Raw genomic sequence first — 23,234 nt, 5'->3', positions numbered from 1 at the left:
GCACTTGTCACATACTCACCCCATACCAGGTTCCTACATGACTGAGTGGTCCTACGTACTCACCCTAAATTCCTTCCTAAGGTAGTTACTGACTTCCACTTGAATCAATCTATAGTCTTGCCCACATTTTTCCCAAGGCCTCACTCTCACCAAGGCGAGAGGGTTTTACACATCTTGGACTGTAAACGTGCACTTGCATTTTACCTAGACCGCACTGCAGTCCATAGGAAATCCACCCAACTTTGTTTCTTTTGATAAAAACACACTACCCGATAAACAATTTGAAGAAACATTCTCTCCCATTCCTTCGCTGACTGTTTGCCTATCAGCCGTTCTTCCCCCATCCAGGCCTTGATCTTCACTCCCTGCTCCTGCAGTGGCTCCCGCACATGCTTGACTTGAACCGTTTAGGTCCAGTTCGGCACTCACCGGGCTCGAGAACGTCTGGGGTATCGGCGCTGGGGGGTGTTTGCGACTTTGGAGGGCTTAAGGTGGTTTCCCCAGAGTAGGCCGCCACTCCTCCCGCGGTCAGCTCAGCGGGTTCACGCTCCTCCAATTTCTGAAAGCCCGCCGCAAGTTCAGTGATGGTTCGTTGTCCTGGAGGTAGGGGAGGGATCGCGGGATAAACCCTGACCCTGCCTTTTCGCTTTGGAGTCATTTTTCCAAAAAGGTAAAGAAAACCAAAGAGAAACTTGGTCAGCGTTCTGAAACTTGCAGCTAGTGTGCCGCCATCTTGGGCTCCTCCCCCCCTCCATCACGCACCTTCTTTATGGAATTCCTTACCATTGGACATTTGTTCTATCTGTGACCTTTTTCAATTTAAGGAAAGCAGTTTGGTTATTTGTTTGTTTATTATTTGTGTGTTGCTGGATTATCAATCATGTCTTTAGTTTTATTTTGTTATAATTTGAAGTTTGTTTTAAAATTTGTACTATCGCTTGGTAACATTATTTACAAGTGGGTTATAAAGTTTTAATAAATGAAATATTCTCACTCTGAAGTACTCAGGGGAAAACCTATTACATTAAAAGGGAACTATGGAGTGGATACCACCTGCAGTAACATACAATCAGGTACTAGACCTAAGGGAAAATGTATTATTATTTTTTAAATCCTACAGCCACTAATTACTGTAGGATGAATTACTAAACAAAATGTTCCCTGTTTCCCCTTGTCTAGCTTCTGGCAACCACCTAACCTGAATGTCTAAAGGAGTATGTGCCAAACAAACTCAAATAGTGAGAAAATGACAAAAAAAAACCCTGCCAGACACCATGTGATGCAAGTTGTACTAGAACAAATTACAGGATCCAATAGCTACCCACATGGGAAAGACATTCAAAATAAGATTTACATTAATGCTTCTCTATGAATTATGTACGTGTTCGAATGCAAAAAATGTGAAGGATGCTACATTGGTGAAATGGACCAAAAATTAAGGACAGTAAGTCTTTATAGACATGATATAAAACATTTAAAGAGAAAAACAGAATGATACCTCAGTGGATGAAAACATCTCAAAGGAAAATCATGCCCTTAATGACCTTGGAATCGAGTTACTTATTAAAGGCAACATTAGGAATACACAAGAAAGGAAAACATTTGAAATTAGGATGATCAGTTTTGTCATGTAGCACTACTTATAATATCAACTCGAGGTTAACCCTGTGGTTACTTGGAGGATCCTGCAAAGTTACTGCTTCGGCTCACCTACACCTGTGCATGTGTTCCTATAATGGCAACCTGCCAACTGGGTTCCTGTATACCTCTTCGCAAGTACCCTGCCTGTAAACTATTCCCCGGTGGATTCTAAGGACTCAGACCCCACACAGTCTGAGGATCACATTTTCTAGAAATACACCTAGAGACCAATAGAGAAAATGCTGGGACTATTAATCTGTCATTGGACAGAGCTCACAAACTAAAAAGCTTATTAACAAATGCTGAAAACAGTAAAAAGACTTAATTTGCAAACAGCTGACAGGTAAAAACAACCAGGATGCATACAGTTAACCCTATCTAGTCAAACTTCATTGTACTTAGCTAGTTCCTGGAGAGGTTCAGAAGACACTTTCCCTACAAGAATGTGTAGGGCTGTGACAATGCCGTGGTGCAGATCTTGTTCATCTGTACTCTCAGCCAAGACTGGAAAGTTCTTGTAAGTTTTGGAGCTGTGGAGTTGTAATGTGCAACTAATACTAACCCAAGGCACTGGCTTCCTGACCAATCACAAATCAGAATGTTGCAACATTATACCATCTCTTGTATGTGTTCCAAACTCAATTTTGGGGTATACAGTAGTTTAACTTGTTTAGTCCAAGTTGCCAGAAACTGCAGAGCACAGCAGGAGTTAGGCTGTCTGCAGCCTGTCAGTTCAAGGCTTGCAAGGGTAAGGAGGTCTTACTGGGGAAACAAAAATGTCTCTGTGCAAAATAAATCTCAACAGGCAGGAAGATCCCCTTTTAACCACAACATTGAAATAAACTCAAAAGAACTTAATAAAGACCCTGACTTTCACACTCGTTCAGATATAGGCCCTATCACTCAAGTTTTTCACTGTCTCATCACCTCTGTCAATTCTCTCCTCTACCTTTCACTTCAGTGAAATAGTCACTGGAGCAAAACAACAAAGTACTGCAATAACTTTAAAAGGGGAGGCTATGATCAGATGAGGAAGCTAGTTAAAATTAAAAAGTAGTTATAAGGGTTAAACATCAACATGAAGCATAGAAGCTATTTAAAAACACTATTTTGGAAGCCCAGATGAAATTAATTCCACAAATTAAGAAAGGTCAAAAGAAAAACGCATGTACACATCAGTATGTAAAAGAGGACATCAGACAAAAGTGCATCCTTTAAAAAATGAAAATAGATACAAGAGCACTGCCAAATTAAATATAAAGCAATAAAGCAGGCCAAGAGGGAGTTTGAAGAGAGACTTGTCAAAGAGGCAAAAAATAATAAAACCCTTTTTAAGTACATTAGAAACAAAAAGAAAAATCTGTGGGGAATCATTTGGACTGTTAGGTGGAAGGGGGGTAAAAGGGGTGCTTAGGGAGGGTAAAATCATAGCAGAAAAATTAAATACATTCTTTGCTTCAGTCTTTGCAAAGGAAGATGAACCTGAACCATTTTTTCTAGGTAATGACTTGAGAGGAACTGAATCAAATCTGTGTGAATCTGGAAGAAATGTTAGAGCAAATTGACAAATTATATAATAGCAAATCACCAGGACCTGACTATTCACCCCAGAGTTCTAAAGGAACTCAAATATGAAATTGCAAATCTACTACTGGAAATCTATAATCTATCATTCAAATCTGCCTCTGTACCTAAGGGTAGGTAGTAGGTGTAACACCAGTTTTAAGAAAGGGCTCCAGATGCAACCCGAGCAACTACAGACTGGGGAGCCTGACTTTGGTGGCTGGGAAAATAATAGAAACTGTAATTAAGAACAAAGTTACTGGTCATACGGATAAAAATGGTTTAATGGGAAAGAGCCAGCATGGATTTAAGAGAGGTAAATTGTGCCTTACTAACCTATTAAAATTCTTTCAAGGTGAAAACAAGCATGTGGATAAATGAGAAACCAATTGATTATAGTGTGTTTGGATTTCTAAAAGGTGCTTGACTAAGTCCCTCATAAGAGACTCCTCAATAACCTAAAAAGTCATAGGTTAGGAGGCATTGTCTGAATATGGATTGGTAACTGATTAAGACAGGAAACAACATTTAGAATTTAATAGTTTTCTCAGCAGAGTAAGGTGAAGAGTAGAGTGCCTCAAGGATCTGCCCTGGAACCAGTGCAGTTTAGGTTATTCATTAATGATCTAGAAAGGGGAACACCAGTGAAGTGATCAAATTTGCAGATGAGACAAATATTCAGGATTGTTAAAGCAAAGGCAGATTGTGAAGAACTAGGCATCTAACTGGCATATTTAATTAAATGTGGACAAGTGTAAAGTGATGCACATAGGGAAAAATAACCCTAATTTTAGATACACAGTGATAGGTTCTGCACTAGGAATAACTATCCAGGAAAAGGAACTAGGACTTATTATGGACAATACATTGAAATTCTCAACTCAGTATTTGCCAGTGGCCAAAAAAGCAAACAATGCTAAGAATTATTCAAAAAGGAATGGAGAATAAAAAAAGAGAACCTCATAATACTTCTGTATAGATCAGTGGTGCAGATACACCTTGAGCATTGTGTGCAGATCTGGTCGTCCCATCTCAGAAAGGATAGCAGAGTTGGAAAAGGTACAGAGAAAGGTCAACAGAATTGATTGAGATTGGAACAGCTCCATTAAGAGACTAAACAAGTTAGTGTTCTTCAGCTTAGAGAAGAGACAATTTCATGGGGATATGATTGAGGTCTACAAAATCATGAGTGGAGTAGAACAGTTAAATAGAATGGTTATTTATCCTTAAAAATAACACCAGGACTAGGGGGTACTCCTGTAAGCTAAGAGGTAGCAAATTTAAAACCAATTGGAGAAAGTATTTCACTCAGTGCACAGTTAAGCTGTGGAATTGGTTGCTGGAAAACGTGGTTAAGGTAACTAGCATATACAGGTCTATCCTGTAAAGTGCGGCCGCGTTTACCCTGCTCCTAAGCCGCGTTCTACTCACTTTCCGGCCGCGTTATCCCTTCCTGCGATCCCAAATCCCCTTTAACCTTCTCCTACCGCGTCCTAAAATCCCCGGACAACCCCTTCCGCACGCGGCATGTATATTGCATGCAAACGAGCGAATTAGCTATTCCCTAGCATCCCGTAACCCGCGCCCCGACTATTGCTATCTTTCCCTGCCGTTTTATCGCGCGTTTAACCTGCTAACTTACCGCCTACCCTTACCCCTGCGGTAGAGGCAGGGGTAAGGGTAAGTGGCAAGCTTTCCCCCAGCCCCCGCTCACCTGCCCCGGCCGCGATCATGGGTGCCGGTCTCCGGGGCAGCCCCAGTCCTCTCCCCTCCTCCCGAAGCAAAAAAAAAAAAAAGCGAAAAAAACATAAAAGCAAAAAGTAAGTTGCTTCGCCGCTTCACACTGTCAGAGTGTCTCTTCTTCCCTCCTCCCGGAGCAAGGCTGCTTTTCGCGCCCTGCTTCGGGAGGAGGGAAGAAGAGACACTGACGGTGTGAAGCGGCGAAGCAACTTACTTTTTGCAGCCCCGATCGGGCCTCTCCTGCCTCCCGCTGCGCGACTTACTTTTTTTTCCAGCCGTCCGGCTATCAGGAAGAACGGATCTGTTAGGTCACAAAGCCGCCGCCGAGTCCCGAGACGGAGCAGCGGTGCGCGTGCATGCAGGGAATGTCCACGAGCGCATCCCGCCAACTCCAGTTCTCTCCCTCCCCCCCCCCCCCCCCGCAAGAGTTGTCTTAAGAAAAGTTAGCAGAGCCTCGGCGAAGCACCGGACGCCCTCAGAGCGCCAAGCTGGACGCTTACCCTGCCGGGCCTCTCCTGCCTCCCGCTGCGTGACTTACTTTTTTTTCCAGCCGTCCGGCCATCAGGAAGAACGGATCGTGCTCCCCTGCCTCCCGGGGAAGATGGATGCCAGCACGGGGGAAAGCGGCCCCTTTGCATGCAATTGGCCGCTCAAGACGTGACGTCACGACGTTTGACGTCACGTCTTGAGCGGCCAATTGCATGCACAGGGGCTGCTTTCCCCCGTGCTGGCATCCATCTTCCCCGGGAGGCACGATCCGTTCTTCCTGATGGCCGGACGGCTGGAAAAAAAAGTAAGTCGCGCAGCGGGAGGCAGGAGAGGTCGTCCGATGTCCGGAGGGGGGTGCAAAAAGTAAGTCGCTTCGTACTGCCAGTCCCTTCTCCCCTCCTCCCGGAGCAAGGCTGCTTTTCGCGCCCTGCTTCGGGAGGAGGGGAGGGGGACTGGCAGTCCCGACTTCCTGGTATCTGTCATTTCAAATGACATTTGAAATGACAGATACCAGCATGGCGTGAAGCGTTAGGCCCGCACACCCAGGATACTGTATAGGCGCTCTATCCAGTAAAATGGGTTGCGCGGGCCTAACTCTTCACGGACCCTTCTTAGACGCGGTTTACATTTGCATAAAATTATTGTTCAGGATCGAGCGGTAGGTGAGCTGCACTGTGCGTGCGGCATCCGCGGGTGCGCCGGGCACTAACGCAGCTCTTTCTACCGCTCGGTACTGGATAGACCTGATAGTTGGGTTTAAAAAGAATTTGGACAAGTTCATGGAAGAAAAGTCTGAAGTTATTAACCAGATAACGCGGGGAGATCTACCATTTGACATAGGGAGTGAGCAGCAAGAAATTGAATCTACTTTTCAGGATTGGCCACTTCTGAGATAGGATGCTGGTCTCAATGGACTTTTGGTCTGACCCAGCATGGCACTTCTTATATTATGAAATGTAATGGCATATGCAGGCAGCCTAAAATGATTCTGTACTATTTAAACCCGGTTTAACTGATCTGTTTCTTTACTGATCTGATGAAGAGAAAGTAACTCTAAAAAGCTAGTCAGTTATCATTAGTCCAATAAAAAGATATCGCCTACAACTTTTGTTTGACCCTATAATTCTACATATCCAAGTGGATGAACATGGCAACTAGAAGTCTTTGCTAACTGGATGTTGGTAATTTGTCATATCTGACCACTGTAAAACTGCTTCCCTACAATTCCCTTGTATCCATGGGAGCAACCATGTTTGAATGTTTTACAGATTGCATGAGAAATACTGGACTTTGTTTATTTCTTATTGGTTTTGATACCATAATCAGGACAGGAAAATATTAGAAAACCCTAGGCTCCAGCAGGAAGATTTTAAGAGTCAAGCTGGGATGGCAAGCTCTGGTCTTTGAGTGTTGCAATCAAGTATGGTTTTCAGAACAGCCAAATTATGCAAATAAACCTGTATCTTGAGTCAAATATATGCAAAGATATCTCAGATGCTGCAGAAATCTTCAAACAGCCCCTTTTGCAGCATTTGAGGATCAGAGTTTATCAACTCTGAATCAGGAAGGAAGAAGATGAAAACATAAATTGCCTATATATTTCTGTTGTCCTGTCCATTTGTTCCTATGTAGCTTTTCTAAATCTTTGCCTTTATGTACCACCTTTCTTCAGTCTTCTCCGACTTAATTTTACTACCTCCACATACCACAAGAAGGACAGTGCAAGATTGTGTGCTCCTGCACAATTAAGCTCTGGAATTTGTTGCCAGAGGATGTGGTTAGTGCAGTTAGTGTAGCTGGGTTCAAAAAAGGTTTGGATAAGTTCTTGGAGGAGAAGTCCATTAACGGCTATTAATCAAGTTTATTTTAGGGATTAGCCACTACTATTAATTGCATCAGTAGCATAGGATCTTCTTAATGTTTGGGTAATTGCCAGGTTCTTGTGGCCTGGTTTGGCCTTTGTTGGAAACAGGATGCTGGACTTGATGGACTCTTGGTCTGACCCAGCATGGCAATTTCTTATGTTCTTATGCTTCTTTCTTTCACATCTGTGATTTAGAAAGAGAAGGGTGCAGGTAGAGGATGGGGGAAGAAACAGACATGGGAACTCTTCCTTTAACCTCTGTGCTGTCAGCTTCCTAAGATGGTTCCTATGGCCTTCCAGAGAGAGGGAGGAGCAGGTCTCAGACCAGTTCATGGAGCTTTTCTTTGGCAGCAGACAAGAGGAACTTTATCAGCTGAAGTGGGGCAAAGTGCTAGTATGGCATATAGGCTTTTGATGCCAGAAGTAACATGTTAGGTGCCAGGGAAATTTCTAGCCCTGATCAAATTGATGACATATATACAGCATGAAACAACCAGATGTGATATAATCTAAGATATCACAGATATAGCTTGCACAAAATTCAAGAATGAATGTAGGACACTTGAAAGATGCTTGAATCTAATGGGCCTTCATTGTAATTAGTTAAAAAAAACTATTCAAATATATATGTAATCTATTAACTCTAAGGTGTTCAGAGAAATTGCATGGCAGTGGATTAAATTTCAGTGATATAATTTTTGAATCTTTATTCATAGTACATGGGGGGTATATCTTTCTCTTAAAGTAGAACTTGAGCATGGGGACCACTAAAGTTGACTGGTGTATGCTTTTCCTATGGACATATAGTGCTGTAAAATAGTCCTATGCTATTATGTGGGGGCAAGTAACTTTTACGTTACTTTAATCATAACAAACTTTAGAGTAAAAAATGTGGGGTTTTTTTTTATTATTATAAAGATTTTGAAATTTTGCTAGTAGAAATATCCTTTGGAGAAGGAAGTGCTGTTATACATTTGTTTCTGTTAAGCAGAGCGAGTATCACTAAAGTTAATTCTGTAACAAATGAATAAATACCAAAGGTATGATTTTGTTTTTTCAGTGAGCTGATGCCATGCTTACCTAAAGAAGGAATTTTTGCTGTGGATACCATGCTAAAGAAAGGAAATACACAGAACACAGATGGTGCAATATGGCAGTGGCGGGATGACAGGGGTCTGTGGCACCCATATAGCAGGATTGATAGTCGGATGATTGAGGTAGTAATTTTAGCATGCATTTTAAGTTTGTACATATGAGTTTTTGGTTTTTAGTATTCTCCAAGGACAAGCAGGATCGTAGTCCTCACACATGGGTGACATAATCCGATGAAGCCCGGCACGGAAAACTTTGACAAGTTTCTAGAAACTTTGACTGGCCACTGAGCATGCCCCGCATGCCGCTAACCACTCATCCACGCGGGGTCTTTCTTCAGTCTCTTCCTTTCCGCAAAGCTGCTGCTTCACTGTCATGAGCTCGCGCTTCTTTTCACAGTTTTTTCAGAAATTTTCTCCCCGTGTCGTGTAGGTTCCCTCATATTTTTTTCGGTTCCACTCTCCACGACCTGGTAAGTCCTTTGCTCATTCACAGTCTATCGCCGACTGTTTCCTCTCCTGGAGACCATCGGCCACGTACTTTTTCCGATGGCATTGACTGGGTTTTGCCAGTGCTCCCAGAGTATATCCATCACAGACCCCCCACAAGGTCTGTGTCCTCTTCCTGGGGGCGTCCCACGATGTCCGCGGTTGTGACCTCTGTGCCAAGATGACCCCGAAGGGCTGTCGGGCACGTCTCAACAAGATGGAAAAATTATTCAGCTCCAAAAGACCGGATCTCGAAAGGAGGTTCCAATTTCGACCCCCTTCAGGGTCGCCCCCACAACTGTTCCTCTGACCCGAGACTGGAGCCAGGGACCAACCGCGGTCTTTATTGTCCCAGTCGGGTTCCTCAGTCTTCCTCGGTCCCGGGAAAAAGACCATGGTGACCATAGAGAATGGTCAAAGAAACATAGACATCGGTCATTGTCCTTTAAGCCAGACCACGGACAGGCATCAGCTGCGGTGCCTCCTCTGAAACTGTCTCAGGTGGAGGAAGCGGTTCCCTCTGAGGCATCTAGGCAGTCTCCATCAACACTGGTGGAGGGATCAGTGTCCCCCAGCTCCCCAGGGGATGTCCCAATTTCGCCACCTCTTCCTCAAGCCATTTTGTAATCTGCTGCCTTCGAGGAGAAGTTGTGTGTGTGTGTGCCTTCGAGGAGAGGCGTGTGTGGGTGACAGTCGGCCGGGCCCTGCAGGGCTTCGAGCCTCCAGTTACACTGCCGCAGGAGCCTACTCCATTGGTGCTTGTGCCATTATTAGAGTGGCTCTATGTCCTACTGATGCAGCCAGCATTGGTGCCCCAAGCCCCTTTGTGGCTGAAGGGAGCGCCACTGCCACCAGCCCCCATACCAGTGAGCGGTGACTCAGAGGAGCAATCAGGTTCTATGGCATCTCGGGGTCGCATGGTGCTCTGCCAACTCCCAGCTCCTCCAGGGCCATCAGGATCGGTCCCTTCAGCATCATCGATCCCGCCAACGCCGTTGGACCTAATGGCATTCCTACAGCTTCGAGACCCAGCAATGTCTCTGGCTTCTTCGGTGCCTTCGAGGCCTACACCTCTACCGCCGTTGGGTCCTCGACCCCCCCCCCCCCCACACACACACACACACACACATATTCCCAGAGGGTCACAGTGAGGGGGAGGCCCCTTATGACCTCTGGGAAGGGGAAGCATCCATATCCTTCACTGAAGAATTGGAGGATCTGGCTTCAGAGCCCTCACTACCGGAAGAGCAGTGGAAATCTCCCCCAGAGGATCTCTCCTTCGCAGGATTCGTAAAAGCCATGGCAGAACCAGTGTCTTTCCACCTTTTAACAGAGCAGGCACAAGATGCTTGAGATTCTGCAATTCATGGATGCCTCGAAAGAGGTGATGGTGCCAGTCCATGACATTTTCAAAGAACTGGTATCCCGCCTTTGGGAGCACCCCATCTCAGTGACACCAGTGAACAGGAAGATGGATGCAGTGTATCTAGTCCAGCCTTCCACTGCCTTTGAGTGCTGTCAGCTCCCCCACCAGTCAGTGGTGTTAGTCAGCCTTGAAGAAGGCAAAGAGAATCCTCACCCATTCCTCTGCTCCCCCAGGGATGGAGCATAGAGTGGGAACATAGGGCTCTCGATGCCCTTGGGCGCCAGGAGTTTCAGGGCGCAATGTTAACTGCCTGAGTTGCTTGCTACCAATTTTATATGGGTCAGAACTCCAGGAACATGTGGAAACAGGCCCTTGAATTTAGTGAATGCCTACAATAGCAATTCCATGAGGATTTCCAAAACCTTGTCCAGCAGGGGCCTGGAGTGTGATATGCATGAATTTCGCTCTGCTTATGACGCCTTAGAGACAGCCATGAGAACAGCTGTGGCGGGAATAGAGGCTCAGTGGACAGCGTGGCTTCATGCCTAAGATTTATGCCCTGAAATCCAAAACTGCCTGGCTGACTTGCCATGCATGGGAGAAAATCTGTTTGGAGACAGAATCGAGGAGGCGGTAGTGCAACTGAAGGACTGTCAGAAGACCCTTCACAATTGTCAGCTAGTACCTCTGACACCCAACCGCCCAAGAAGCCCCTTCGGCAGTATCCGAAGAGGCCCTTCTACTGATCACGCAAATACTACCTCCTTGCTCTAAGGGCTAGACCTCAATAGCCTCCTCTTAGAATGAGGCCCAGGCAGCCTCGGGTACCCCGAGCAACCACAGTCCCGCAGCAGAACCCCTTCACAGGGTTTTGACTGGCGGCTAGGGAGCATGAGCCAGCCCTCCTTGCAGGACCCCAAACCCCCCCCCCCCAATTGGGGGTCTGCTCCAGCTGTTTGCAGACCGATGGACCTCCATAACATTGGACGTCTGGGTCCTGTCCATCGCCCGTCAGAGCTACAGGTTGCACTTCCAGCGAGTTCCACCCTTCTACCCTGTTCGAATCCGTGTATCTGGTGGAGACCGTCAGGGGACAAATAGTTGGGTAGAGCTCTCCGCCCTCATACAGGCTCGGGCGGTTGAACCCGTTCCACCCAGGGGTGGGGTTCTACTCTAGGTATTTTCTAATCCTCAAGAAGATGGGGGGGGGGGGGGGAGGGCGGAGGGCAGTGGCCCATTTTGGACCTGAGGGCCCTAAACTGTTTCTTGGTAAAGGAGAAGTTCAAAACGGTCTCGCTGGGCACCCTGGCTCTGCTCCCTAGATCTAAAAGACGCTTACGCCCAAATTCCCATCTTTCATGTGGATCAGCAAAACCTTTGATTTCTGGTCCAACGGGCACCACTACCAGTATCATGTTTTGCCCTTTGGCCTGGCATCCGTGCCCCGTGTCTTTATCAAGTGTCTAGCGGTTGTAGGTGCATATCTTCAGACACGGGGGATCCGTGTCTTCCTGTACTTAGACGATTGGCTTATGAAAAGCACTTCAGCGCAAGGGCCACAGAGTGCCCTGCGCACCTCAATCCAAATTTTGGAAACCCCGGGATTTCTGATTAACTATCCAAAATCCCGTCTCCAACCATCCTTGCAGCTGGACTTCATTGGGGCTTGACTAAACACTGCCCAGGCAAAGGCTTTTCTGCCTCAGCACAGGGCAGTGGCCCTTGCTCAAGTGGTCTTCACTTGCTTTCATATCTTGGCACACCAGTTCCTCCGGTTGCTGGGCCACATGGCAGCTACGGTGCATGTCACCCCTTTTGCTCAACTGCACGTGCACAGGGTGCAGTGGAAGCTATATTCCCAGTGGTGCCAGGCTTCTCAAGACCTGTGTGCGCATATTCTAATCACCACGCAGCTACATCAATCCCTTCAGTGATGGGTGACTCCCTCCAATCTAGAAAAGGGAATCCCCTTCTGAAGCCCACAACCCCAGGCTACCCTCACCACAGATGGGTGTCTCTGGTCTGCACAAGAATTGCAGTTTCAAATCAATTCCTGGAGCTGCAAGTGATTCGTTATGCACTCCAAACGTTCCGAGTGCAGCTCCTGAACAGTGATGTTCAGGTAGCTATGTGATATCTGAACAAACGGGGGGAATGGGATCTTTCACCCTCTGTCAAGAGGCAGTCCACATTTGGTCGTGGACCATAGATAATGCCATCCTTAGGGTGGTGTATCTCCCAGTGGTGGCAACAACTTGGAGAACTCCTTGAGCCATGCCTTTCGACCTCATAAGTGGTCCTTCAGTCAAGAGATGGCGAACAGGCTCTTTTGCTTATGGGGGACCCCGGACTTAGACCTCTCCGCCTCCCTGGAAAACAGGAAGGTGAACCGCTTCTGCTCCCTAGGCTGGAGGAGCAGTAGATCACTGGCGGATGCATTCTCAATTCACTGGGGCACGGGCTATTGTGTGCTCACCCTCCCCTTCCTTTCATCTCGAAAATACTCTAGAAGCTTCAGCAGGATCAAGCCTCGTGCTTCCCCCCCCCCCCCCCCCCCCCGGCACTCACAGCTTGGATGTTGACCGGGTGACGGTGCAGACCCTTGGCCTTTCAGAAGGGGTATCGTGAGTTATTCTGAAGTCCATAAAACTACCTACCAGAAAATCTTACAATATGAAATGGAAGAGGTTTTCCACTTGGTGCGAAGGATGCGGTCTGGAACCCTTTTCTTGCTTCCCTCCCGCGCTCCTTAATCTGTTTTGCCTCTCCGAATCCAGTCTCCAAATCATATTGGTGAGGGTGCACCTCAGCACCATAGGAGCTTACCACTGGGTATGGATGGTTCTGCCATCTACCATCTGCTTGTGGACCAGTTTGAGGGGTTTATTACAACTAAAGCCCCCCCACTCACCCTCCAGCAGTTTCCTGGGATCTAAGTGTCATCCTGTTGCAACTCATGAAATCTCAGTTTGAACCGTTACAATCCTGCAACCTGAAGTTCCTCTCCTGGAAGGTCATCTTCTTGGTTGCAGTGACATTAGCTCACAGGGTCAGCAAACTGCAAGCCCTAGTGTCATACCCACCTTTTACAAAATTCTGTCACGACAGAGTGGTTCTCCGAACATACCCGAAGTTCCTTCCCAAGGTGGTTTCAGAGTTCCATCTCAACCAGTCCATCGTGTTGCTTTCCTTTTTCCCAAGGCCTCTCACGCATCGGGGTGAACAGGCTCTCCACACTCTAGATTGCAAGAGAGCCCTGGCCTTTTACTTACAACAGAAGGCGCCTCTCCACTCCTCTGTCTCCTTCGTCAAGAACAGGCTAGAGGTTGCTATCTCCAAGCAGTCTTTATCCCAATGGCTTGCAGACTACATTGCCTTCTGTTACGCATAGGAGGGCCTACGGCTTGATGGTCACGTCAAGGCTCACTCTGTACAAGCCAAGTCAGTCTTGGTGACTCATTTGTGTGCAGTCCCCATTCACAAAATTTGCAGAGCAGCGACCTGGAGTTCCCTTCACACATTCGCCTCACATTGCCTGGACAAGGATGGCCAGCAGGACTGTCGATTCGGACAATCCATCCTCCATAATGTCTTCCAGCAATTAAAACCCAATTCTCCCTCCATGGGCCCTATACTTGGGTGCAGGCCTGCTCCTGTGATTGTTGCAGCTCTAATTATTGAGCATGTTGGCACCCGTTCTCTGTTGCACATGTTCTGAGCGGCTTGAAGCTACTTAATCACCCATGTTTGAGGACTACCACCCTGCTTGACCTTGAAGAAAACAGAGTTGCTTACCTGTAACAGGTTTTCTCTAAGGACAGCAGGATGTTAGGCCTCATGAAACTCCCCTGCCACCCCACAGAATTGGATTTTGCCTTTCAGTTTGTTTTATTTTTTCACAAACTGTTATAAGACTGAAGAGTGGCATGCTGGGCATGCTCAGTGTGCCAGTCAAAGTTTCCCATGCCGGGCTCCATCAGATGTCACCCATGTGTGAGGAATAACATCCTGCTGTCCTTGGAGAACACTTGTTACAGGTAAGCAATACTGCTTTTATTGGTTCCTTTAGTTGCTCATATCTTGCATAAGTCTGTACATTAAGCAAATGGATTATTCATCCTTAATAGTTTTATTTGCTTATATTTGCCGATGTTCAGATTTCTATGCAAGCTGTTTCTTTTGGGTGCTGAATATGTAAGATTGTAGCTTTAAAAATTAAATTCAAAGTTGAAATGTTTATAAATTGTTTTTAAAAAACCTTGATTTATTGTGCATTGTATTTCTTCTTGCTTAATCTGTAGCAAATTGCAACATGTCAAAAATAGAAGCTGTGTAGTGCAAACAAAAATCTTCATTTTAAATTATTTCATATATTTCTAAAACTGAAGTCTTAGCCAAGATGTTGCCTCATCTCCGTTCTCCTAGGTTTTCTCTTTTGCTTAGATTTCTGCAAACATATCTCTCTCCATTCTCTTGGAGGCACTTTAGTTAATGTAACATGTTGGCGAGTTAGAAAAGCTACATGCAAAGGTATGGTATGCAAATACACAGGTGCATGCAAAAGTTTTGGATTTTGTTTCAGTGAATCAATAAGTGAATAGAAGCTGACACAACCTCTGTATAGTACAAAGTTTAAACATGTCTTTCTGCAGTTTTTAAGGCTGATTAACAGATTGAAAATGATTAAACTGTGAATATGGCATGTGTAAAAGTTTATTGTAAGCACCAAAAGCGCACACAAACTTTACTTGGTCACAGTTTCAATATTCAGTATTTACAATATCTGTGTTATAACCAGTCATACATATTGGTTATAACACAGATATTGTTAAAAATTCCCCCTGAAGCAGCCGGACTGGCGAAACACGGGTCCGTGTCGGGGATTGCTGCTAAAATTTGTGGCTGAATTCTGTGGTGTTAATGCAAGGATTGAATAAAAAAAAAAAAACTGAATATTGAAACTGTGACCAAGTAAAGTTTGTGTGCACTTTTGGTGCTTACAATTACTTGTGCAGAGTGCACTTGAGCTTCGGTTCTTGCTTGGACATGTGTAAAAGTTTAGACATCTTTCCTGTTGTCATTGCTATTTATTTTAAAGTGTTGAGGCCCAAAAGGTTCATTGATTCATTAGGCCTTCAATTAGTCAGATGACGACAAAGCCACAGTTGAGCATATACTCTTGACACTTCTAATGTTTCAGGTTGTGATGATTAGTCTGTCTACTTTCAACAACTCTGGGCTCCTCTAAGCAACTGTCTGAGCATTTGAAAATGATAATTTATTCTTTCAAGCGGGGAAGGCTATAAAGCAATCTCTCAAATCTTCCAGCTATCAATTTCTACTGTCAGAAACCTTGTTAAGAAAGGGAAATCACATAAAATTGTTGAATCCAAGGCAAGATCTGGAAGACCAAGAAATCTCTAGAACTGCCCGCAAACTGGTCAGATCTGCAAAACAACCTGCCAAAGTGTTTCGCTGACACTGGAGCAGTTATCCACAGTACAGAGTTGATACACAATAGTGATCTGCATGGGAGAGTTATCAGAAGGCAATATTTTCTACAGCCTTATCACAAAAGGCAGCTAAAGTATGCAAAGCCAAACTTTGATAAACCTGAAACTTTCTGGAACAAAGTGCTTTGGATTGAGAAAAGGAAACTGAGATTTCTTTATAGTTTTTTCCCTGCTTTGTAAGAGTGAATTACGGTGCCTTTATTTTCAAATGCTCAGACAGCTGCTTAGAGGGGAGCCCTTGATTGTTGAAAGCAGATAAAGCAATCACAACTTGAGAGATTGCAAAGATTGTACAACTTATTCAGCATTGGAATTGTCTTCACATGTTTGAGGGGCCTAAGGAGTCAATCACCATTTTGGATCTTAACACTTTATAAGCAGCAATGACTCAAGGGGGCTAGGTGTCCGAGCTTCTGCACAAGTCATATTCACTGTTTTAGCATTTTCAATCTGCTAACAAGCAGCAAATAGTAATTTTGCATTAAAAATTGCAGAAGGGGGAATATGAGGAGAGTGCTTACCGGCAGTGTCTGTGAGAGATTCTTCCCTTACCCCTTACCCCCCCCTCCCCCCCCCACACACACACACACACATGCAGTGTGCTATGAGCCCTGCATGTGTTGATGGCATACTGAAGCTGCACACCAAAGGGGTAAAGATTTCCTCTGAACTCTCCATTGTTTCTAGGTCCCTGTGTGTAAGAAGAGAAAAGGGAATATGTTTTCCCATCAGAACCTGGGCCACCTTCCTCCTCCCAAACAGTTCTTGAAATCCTTTCTATTACATCTCGTGTTAAATTCTGGTTTTAGTCAACGTGGAGCAAAATATTCGGCTCCGTTCTTGAGGAGACTTCAGTTTCCCTCACTTCAGATGGTCTTATTCCCCCTGCAGGCTGAACTGACACATGCCAGTAGATCTGTGGTTAGAGAGGGGAGGGGTTGAAATGGGGACTCCCTCTTCCCCTGTCCAAGGTGATGGGGAGGGCTCTCTGGGGTTGCGACTTTATCAGTGTTGCCCCTTGTCACTATAGACTAAAGATATCCTCCTCCTTAAGCCTGCAGTAATGATAACATGCCCACTATGGACAGCTAGTTCAGAGAAATCTGTTTTCAAGAATGCAATGGCATTCCTTATCTATTAAGGACCAAAGTGACAAGATAACTGGATTCGGTAGTAATCATTTTAAGATGAAAGCTTGTCATTTGGCAGTAATGAAAGCTAATCAGATGTTGCATAGTAAACTTGAAACTATGGGGGATTATGTGAAAAGGGATTTTTACGTTTTCCCTGTTGTGCCTTAATTTCCTCTTTGTAGATGTGGAAATTGTATTTAGAATTCTTGAAAGTTTCTGAATAATCAATTTAATCATTTTTCAAAGTATATTATTTGGTGGATTGTAAAAAGTAATCTTCCCTAGAATAATGTAGGCGATATTGAATTGACAGCAGATAGTTTTGACCTTACTAGTTTTTTGGAGCAATTGTAATCAATAGTTCCTAATAGGGCAACCCTCTTGGTTAGCTGTGTTGAATTATTCAGTGGACAACTAGGTGTTTGTTTTTTGTTTGTTTTTCATTTTAGAAAATCTTGTTTCAAGTCAAAAAAATGTTTCCCCTGATGTTAGGGAAATGCAGCAGAAGAGAACATTATTTCTTTCTGTAAGGCAGAGGGAAATAGCACTTTGTGCTAGTTTCCTTTAAACATTTTCATGTAAGTGTGTGGGTAAACTTGGAGGCAAAAGGCGTGTATCTTTTTTTTTTTTTTTTTTGATCCTACAAATTTGGAAGGTTTGTTTCAGAATACCTTTGTACCATAATTTGCTATCTTAAATGCTTGGGATTTAAATTTTAGGATCTAAATATAAAATGAGTCGTTTATGGGATTTAATCTTTATATATCTTCCTCCCTCCTATCTGTGATCTGAATTAGTAGCAATAGCTGTTAAGTTTTTTAAAATCTTTTTTTGAAATTTTTTCATTGAATGGATTAATTTACATGTATTTTTGCCAGGTTTCCTGTATTCGGGATTTATCTGATTCACATATATGAAAAAAGAAATAGAACTGAAAAAAAAAATTGCAGAAAGATTTGGTTTAACTTTGTACTATGTAGATCGTGTCAGCTTATGTTCCTTTTGAAATTCATTGAAACATTGTTTGAGCAGGGGTTCCTAAATATTTGCATGCAACTGAGGGACCAATGCAGTATCGTGCCCGTTTTCCTAATGTGCGCATAGCCATCTCTCCTGAGCGTCTGATGCTATATTTAAATGAGCTGCCGCATTGAAAAGGACGCGCTAGAGAAAATTGTGCATCCCTAGCGCTCAAATGGAGCGTGCGCCCAGGAGACGTGGCTGTGTGCCCATAAGGAAAATATGAGCATCCATTTTGTCCCACCACAGATATTTATATGCACAATATACACACAGCGAAAGCAGCCTGGAACATGTATATTGTGCAGCCAGAAACTTTTTTTTTTTTTTCATCGAGCCCTTAAATTTTTCCTTAAAGTTTAGTCACCGCAAGCAGTAGATCTTAGTATTGCAAGGTTACTAACTGAGGAACCACAGAGCAGTATTTTTTTTTTTCTTGGACCCTTGACTCGCCGTATGATTTTTCTGCATCATAGGATTATAGCTAATAGCCTCATTTACTTGGAATTTACATGTGACGAGCGCTATTAGCTATGTGTATGTTTGGGTGCGTGTTTTGGATGTGCTAATCCCCTTATTGCATTGGGTGTTACTGTAGCACGTCCAATCGAGAGTAAACCTGTGAGCTAGGGTGGGTGCACTTTATTACATCGGCCCCTCAGAGTGTGTGTATGTGTTTTTATATATATATATATATATATATATATAACATATATTTATTCTTCAAAGAAGAAAATATATTTTCTCCCTTATTGTGTGAAATTTGAGGGTAAGGAGTAGAGGTGGGCGTACTGCCACTTGCCCAACTGCTCTTTCAGTTAAATGCAGAAACACATGGTTACTTAATAGGCTTTGCTGTTCTCCTAGGATATATCTATCCCTGATCTATAATGGTAATTTTCTTATTCTTTGGTAATGTATAATACATAGGTAATAGCTAAATTAGGCCTAAACTCATCAATCCACTATAAATATAACGGAATGATGAGCTGTCCAGAAAAGGGGCGGGGGTGGGGGGGGGGGGGATAGTGTGCAGTGGTGCGTTTTCGCCCGCCATGGTTGCAGCTGCTTGGCACACTATCACCCTACCCTCATAGTACCAACTGCAAAAGGTGGTATTTCCTGCACTACTGCCGGCGATAAAATGTAAAACATTATTGCCCGCAGCGGTACAGGCATAAACGTTTTTTAACCTTGCCCAAATCCCTCCCCTTTCCCTTCCCTTTCCCTCACTTAGATGTTAAAGTCGCGATAACGGCCCATCATGTTTTGATGAATGACCCCCTTAGATTGTTGGCTATGATTATCTACATCTGCTTGCAGCATCACATCCTCTCGGTGAATGTCATGGTAGTAAATCTGATTAGAAGTTGTTGAATGGCTTGGCATGTGCTAAGCTTCTTTTGTCCATTCTGCATTTCCACATTCAGTTGTGAAAATTACCCCCCAACCCAAAGACAGGGAACTTATCGGCATCCTTGTGTATGGATTAACTTAGTATTTGGAAGTACCTATGTTTCCATGTATGCTTTGGACGAGTGCTTCTCAGGCAGTGAGAACTTGGATATCTAGTTTTTCCTACTCTGGTGGTTAAAAAAAAAAAAAAAAAAAAAAAAAGGCTTCCCTCCTCCCCAAATAAAATTTCGCTTTCCGTGTGGCTTGGGATCTGCAGCTTCTCTTCTATTAATTGCAACTCCAGAATTTTGTGAGCTTTTATAATTTGAGTAAACTGTGTAAATAAAGAAATAAAAAGGTCTCTCAACATAAAGCATACAATAATCTATTTGTTACAAAAGTATAGAAGAAATTTCCATGTCTAAAATGATTAAAACAGTTTTTAAATCTAAGTATTTTCAGGCCGATGCAATATCATGTGCGCAGGCTAGCGCACAGGTTTGCACACAGGTCAAACCCGAGGTTGGGACGTGTGCGTTTTGGATGCGCATCCATAACCCCTGATGCAGTAAGGGGATCAACGTGTTCAGAGCAGGGCATAGAATGCCAAGCTGATTAGGCTGTTAGCTAGTACCTCCAATGTGTGTGTAAAAAAAAAAAAAAGAAAAAAGAAAAAAATTGCGCCCGAAGCGCATATTTTAATCCTAAAAATTAATGTCCGGCCCGGAGCTGGCGTTAAGTTTTGAGGAGCCCCAAAAGTTGAACTAAAAAGCAGAAAATAGTGCTTTTCTGTGGTTCCTCTGAATTAATATCGTGGCGATGTTAAGTCGGAGGAGCCACAGAAAGCAGCAAATTGGAAAAAAAAGAAAAGTCTTGACAGCGGTCAGGAGAGGAAAATGGATGCTTAGTTTACGAATGTCCATTTTCCTATCCCATGGCTATGCACGGGTTAGGAAAACGGACGCTCATAATATTGATCGTCCGTTTTCCTAGCCCGTGCACAGCCACTTCTTCAGGGCGTCCGATGCTGAGGAGGCGCTATGGATGCACAGTGTTTCCCCAAGCGCCTCCTTTTCAACACAGCGCCTCATTTGCCTACTGCATTGCGCGCCCAGGAGAGTTGGATTTGGACGTATGTTAGGAAAGCGGGCCCTCAATCATGAGCACCAGTTTTTCTCGCGTGGATATTGCATCGGCCTGTTTGTGACCCAGAGAAAATAAAATACTGTCCTTTTTTTAATCTTTTTGTCAAATGCTATAATGTTTCATATTCAAGGATTATCTTTGTTTTATATCTGTGTTCTCAGGCAGCCCATCAGGTTGGTGAGGATGAGATAAATTTGTCTACACTGGGGCGTGTTTATACTATTGATTTTAATTCTATGCAGCAAATCAACGAGGACACAGGAACAGCACGTGCCATTCAGAGAAAACCTAACCCTTTAGCCAATTCTAACACTAGTAAGTACCATGCAAAATTATAGAAAATACATGGTAAAGATAAAATGAGTCCATTTCTTGGGGAGGGGGAATGGTGAAATGCAGAGAAGACATAATGAAATGAACAATGCTCGAGGAAAGCAAGCTGTTCAAGCAAGGTATCTGGATGAAGGGGTGAATAAGGAAACACCTTTTGCCTGATGCAGAATAGAGATGGGATGTGTTCATGGTTAGAAAAGGACACATGCGCATAATTTGTGCCCTTTTGCAGGCTTTCAGTAATAAACTTCTTTTGTTGTCTGATTAAGGTGGTCTAAGATACCTTGATTTTTGTGGCTGTCATTATTAATGGACAGACAGTTGTTTAATTTTAACTACATTATCTAAAAATAAGGGGGGCAATAAACTTTCTTTAAAAACAAAAAGTAGTTTGAAGGAAAATATCACTCATTCCAAATCACGCGCTCAAATTTAGGCTCAACGTTTCCCTAAATACTACTCGGCTGGACAGTTTTCATAGTTTCACAATTCTTATAACATTTTTATGGCCACTTGGAGGTGTCTTCTGTGAGTTTGAAAAAATGTTTTGCCTCCATTATATTTCAGCACAAGCAAATCTCTATAGTAAAAGCACAGTAGTAAATGTTCATTCCATTTTTATTTTTCTCATTTTAGTCATTCCATTTCTAATTGCTAGTATTATGCATGTCTATAGTGTGTGTGTGTGTGCGTGCGCATAGTCAAACTAGTTAAATGTGGGGAGCCTAAAATAGAACTATGTAAAAAAAAAATGCATTTATGTGCATATATATTTTAATTGATCCTATTGAACCTTCACCAGGGTTGAAATATATGGTTAGTCAAATAGATGTGAGTTATAAATCTATAAATTAAGAGAAGCTACTCATTTTATCTTAAGCCACCATTAGTAAAGTTTTTTACAATATTTTTTATAATTTTTTTTATTGAAAACATGTTATAAGAAGTACATCAAATAACAATATCAGGTTCTTTGCTCTGTGCAGGCATTTCATATCTAAAGCCAAAAAGACTAGAGCAAGGAGCTTTACCTGACCAACAGATTCAAACATTGTCAACATTACCCTATACATCCATTTGCTCCTTCCCCTCCCACTCCTGTCTTCCTACCCAGCTAGGCTGAAAAAGCTGCTTTAAGGTTGTCAAATAACCAATTATAATTCTGCCACGAGTGTACATTAACCTAAGACATTCTTATTCATCGTATCATAACAGATGTAGCCAGAACTTCACTCCACCTTCTTTCACCGCCCTTTCACAATATATTCAATAAAGACATAACACTCAGGCCGCAGCTTTATTAACCAACATACCTAGCCCGAGCCCTTATACAACATAAAAACTCCAGTTATCCACCACCAGTCAGCAAGATAACCAACCACAGGCCACCCGGCCTGGTCCTAGTTAGGCAGCACCCGCCGCCTAAACACTCCAGCCCCTGCACCGGCCAGCAAGGAGCTAAGCCCAGAGGAGCCAGTTGCCTGACTGGTATCGCTCCAGCCAGTAGATGCCCTAAACTGGCTACCCATTGAGCCACCACCTGGCACTAAAGAGGCTCGGGCAAACCGCCTGCCAAAGCTGCGACAGCAACCAAACTAGTTACAAAGATGTTCATGACACAAGGGGCAGGAGGGAGGATCGCTGCTCAGCCTGGAACCCGGGAAGAAGAGGAGCACTGCTGGTAACCCCGCCCCTTAAATAGTGTTTTTAGCTCCCGATACTCTCTGCGGCACTCACCAATGCTGTAGCGCCACGAGGGAATATTCAAAACTAAACATACGGGGACCCTGGCCTTCCCCCCTCCGCACCCACCCCTTCCGATGTCAAGCTGCCGGAGCTTGTCTGACACACCTGAGCATCGGCCGACCCGCCCTTTCAGAAAAAAGTTTGTGCCAGTCTGTTCCAGATTTTATTCTTATGTGGGCCAACTCGCATTATATAATTTTATAAAGCACATACAATTCACTTGCTCATGCGCTGTGATAATGAATTAATATATAGATCCAAGATTCAATGAAAATTCCTTGTGTTTTGGATAGCTACTCTTAAAAATATTTTGTAGCTTAGGTGTACCAGCCATCGAAGATGTAACCTTATAAGTTCTTGTGCTGTGTCTTGCTGTACCTGTCCGTTTTGTCCCTTTTGTAATTCTTGCTCTGTTTCTTCTAGGTGGACATTCTGAATTAAAAAAGGATGATGCACGTGCACAGTTAATGAAAGAAGACCCAGAACTGGCTAAATCTTTTATTAAAACATTATTTGGCGTCCTTTATGAGGTGTACAGCTCTTCTGCTGGACCTGCTGTCAGACACAAGTGCCTTAGAGCCATTCTTAGGATAATTTATTTTGCTGATGCTGAACTTCTGAAGGATGTTTTAAAAAACCATGCAGTTTCTAGGTAGGTTTCAAAAGTGCCTGGCTGTGCATATTACAGTACACTGTATGTATTCA

At 43.8% G+C, this 23,234-nt stretch overlaps 1 protein-coding gene across 20 annotated transcripts in view; it reads left to right on the top strand.

Moving 5' to 3' along the window:
• TRIP12 (thyroid hormone receptor interactor 12) overlaps window positions 1–23,234 on the top strand; it is a 495,519-nt gene that overhangs the window by 286,070 nt on the left and 186,215 nt on the right. For 16 of the 20 annotated variants that reach the window (XM_029615415.1, XM_029615414.1, XM_029615411.1 and 13 more), the window contains 3 exons: window positions 8,358–8,514; window positions 20,612–20,765; window positions 22,953–23,181. In XM_029615415.1, coding sequence (XP_029471275.1) covers window positions 8,358–8,514; window positions 20,612–20,765; window positions 22,953–23,181 — 540 coding nt within the window. The remainder of the gene's footprint in view (window positions 1–8,357; window positions 8,515–20,611; window positions 20,766–22,952; window positions 23,182–23,234) is intronic. The other 4 variants (XM_029615429.1, XM_029615428.1, XM_029615427.1 and 1 more) reach the window with 1 other exon arrangement.

The sequence above is a fragment of the Rhinatrema bivittatum genome, chromosome 9 (genome assembly GCF_901001135.1).
Source record: "Rhinatrema bivittatum chromosome 9, aRhiBiv1.1, whole genome shotgun sequence".
NCBI classification, from domain to species: domain Eukaryota; kingdom Metazoa; phylum Chordata; class Amphibia; order Gymnophiona; family Rhinatrematidae; genus Rhinatrema; species Rhinatrema bivittatum.
Note: the sequence above shows the minus strand (reverse complement) of the source record. Positions and strands in the feature narration are given on the sequence as shown.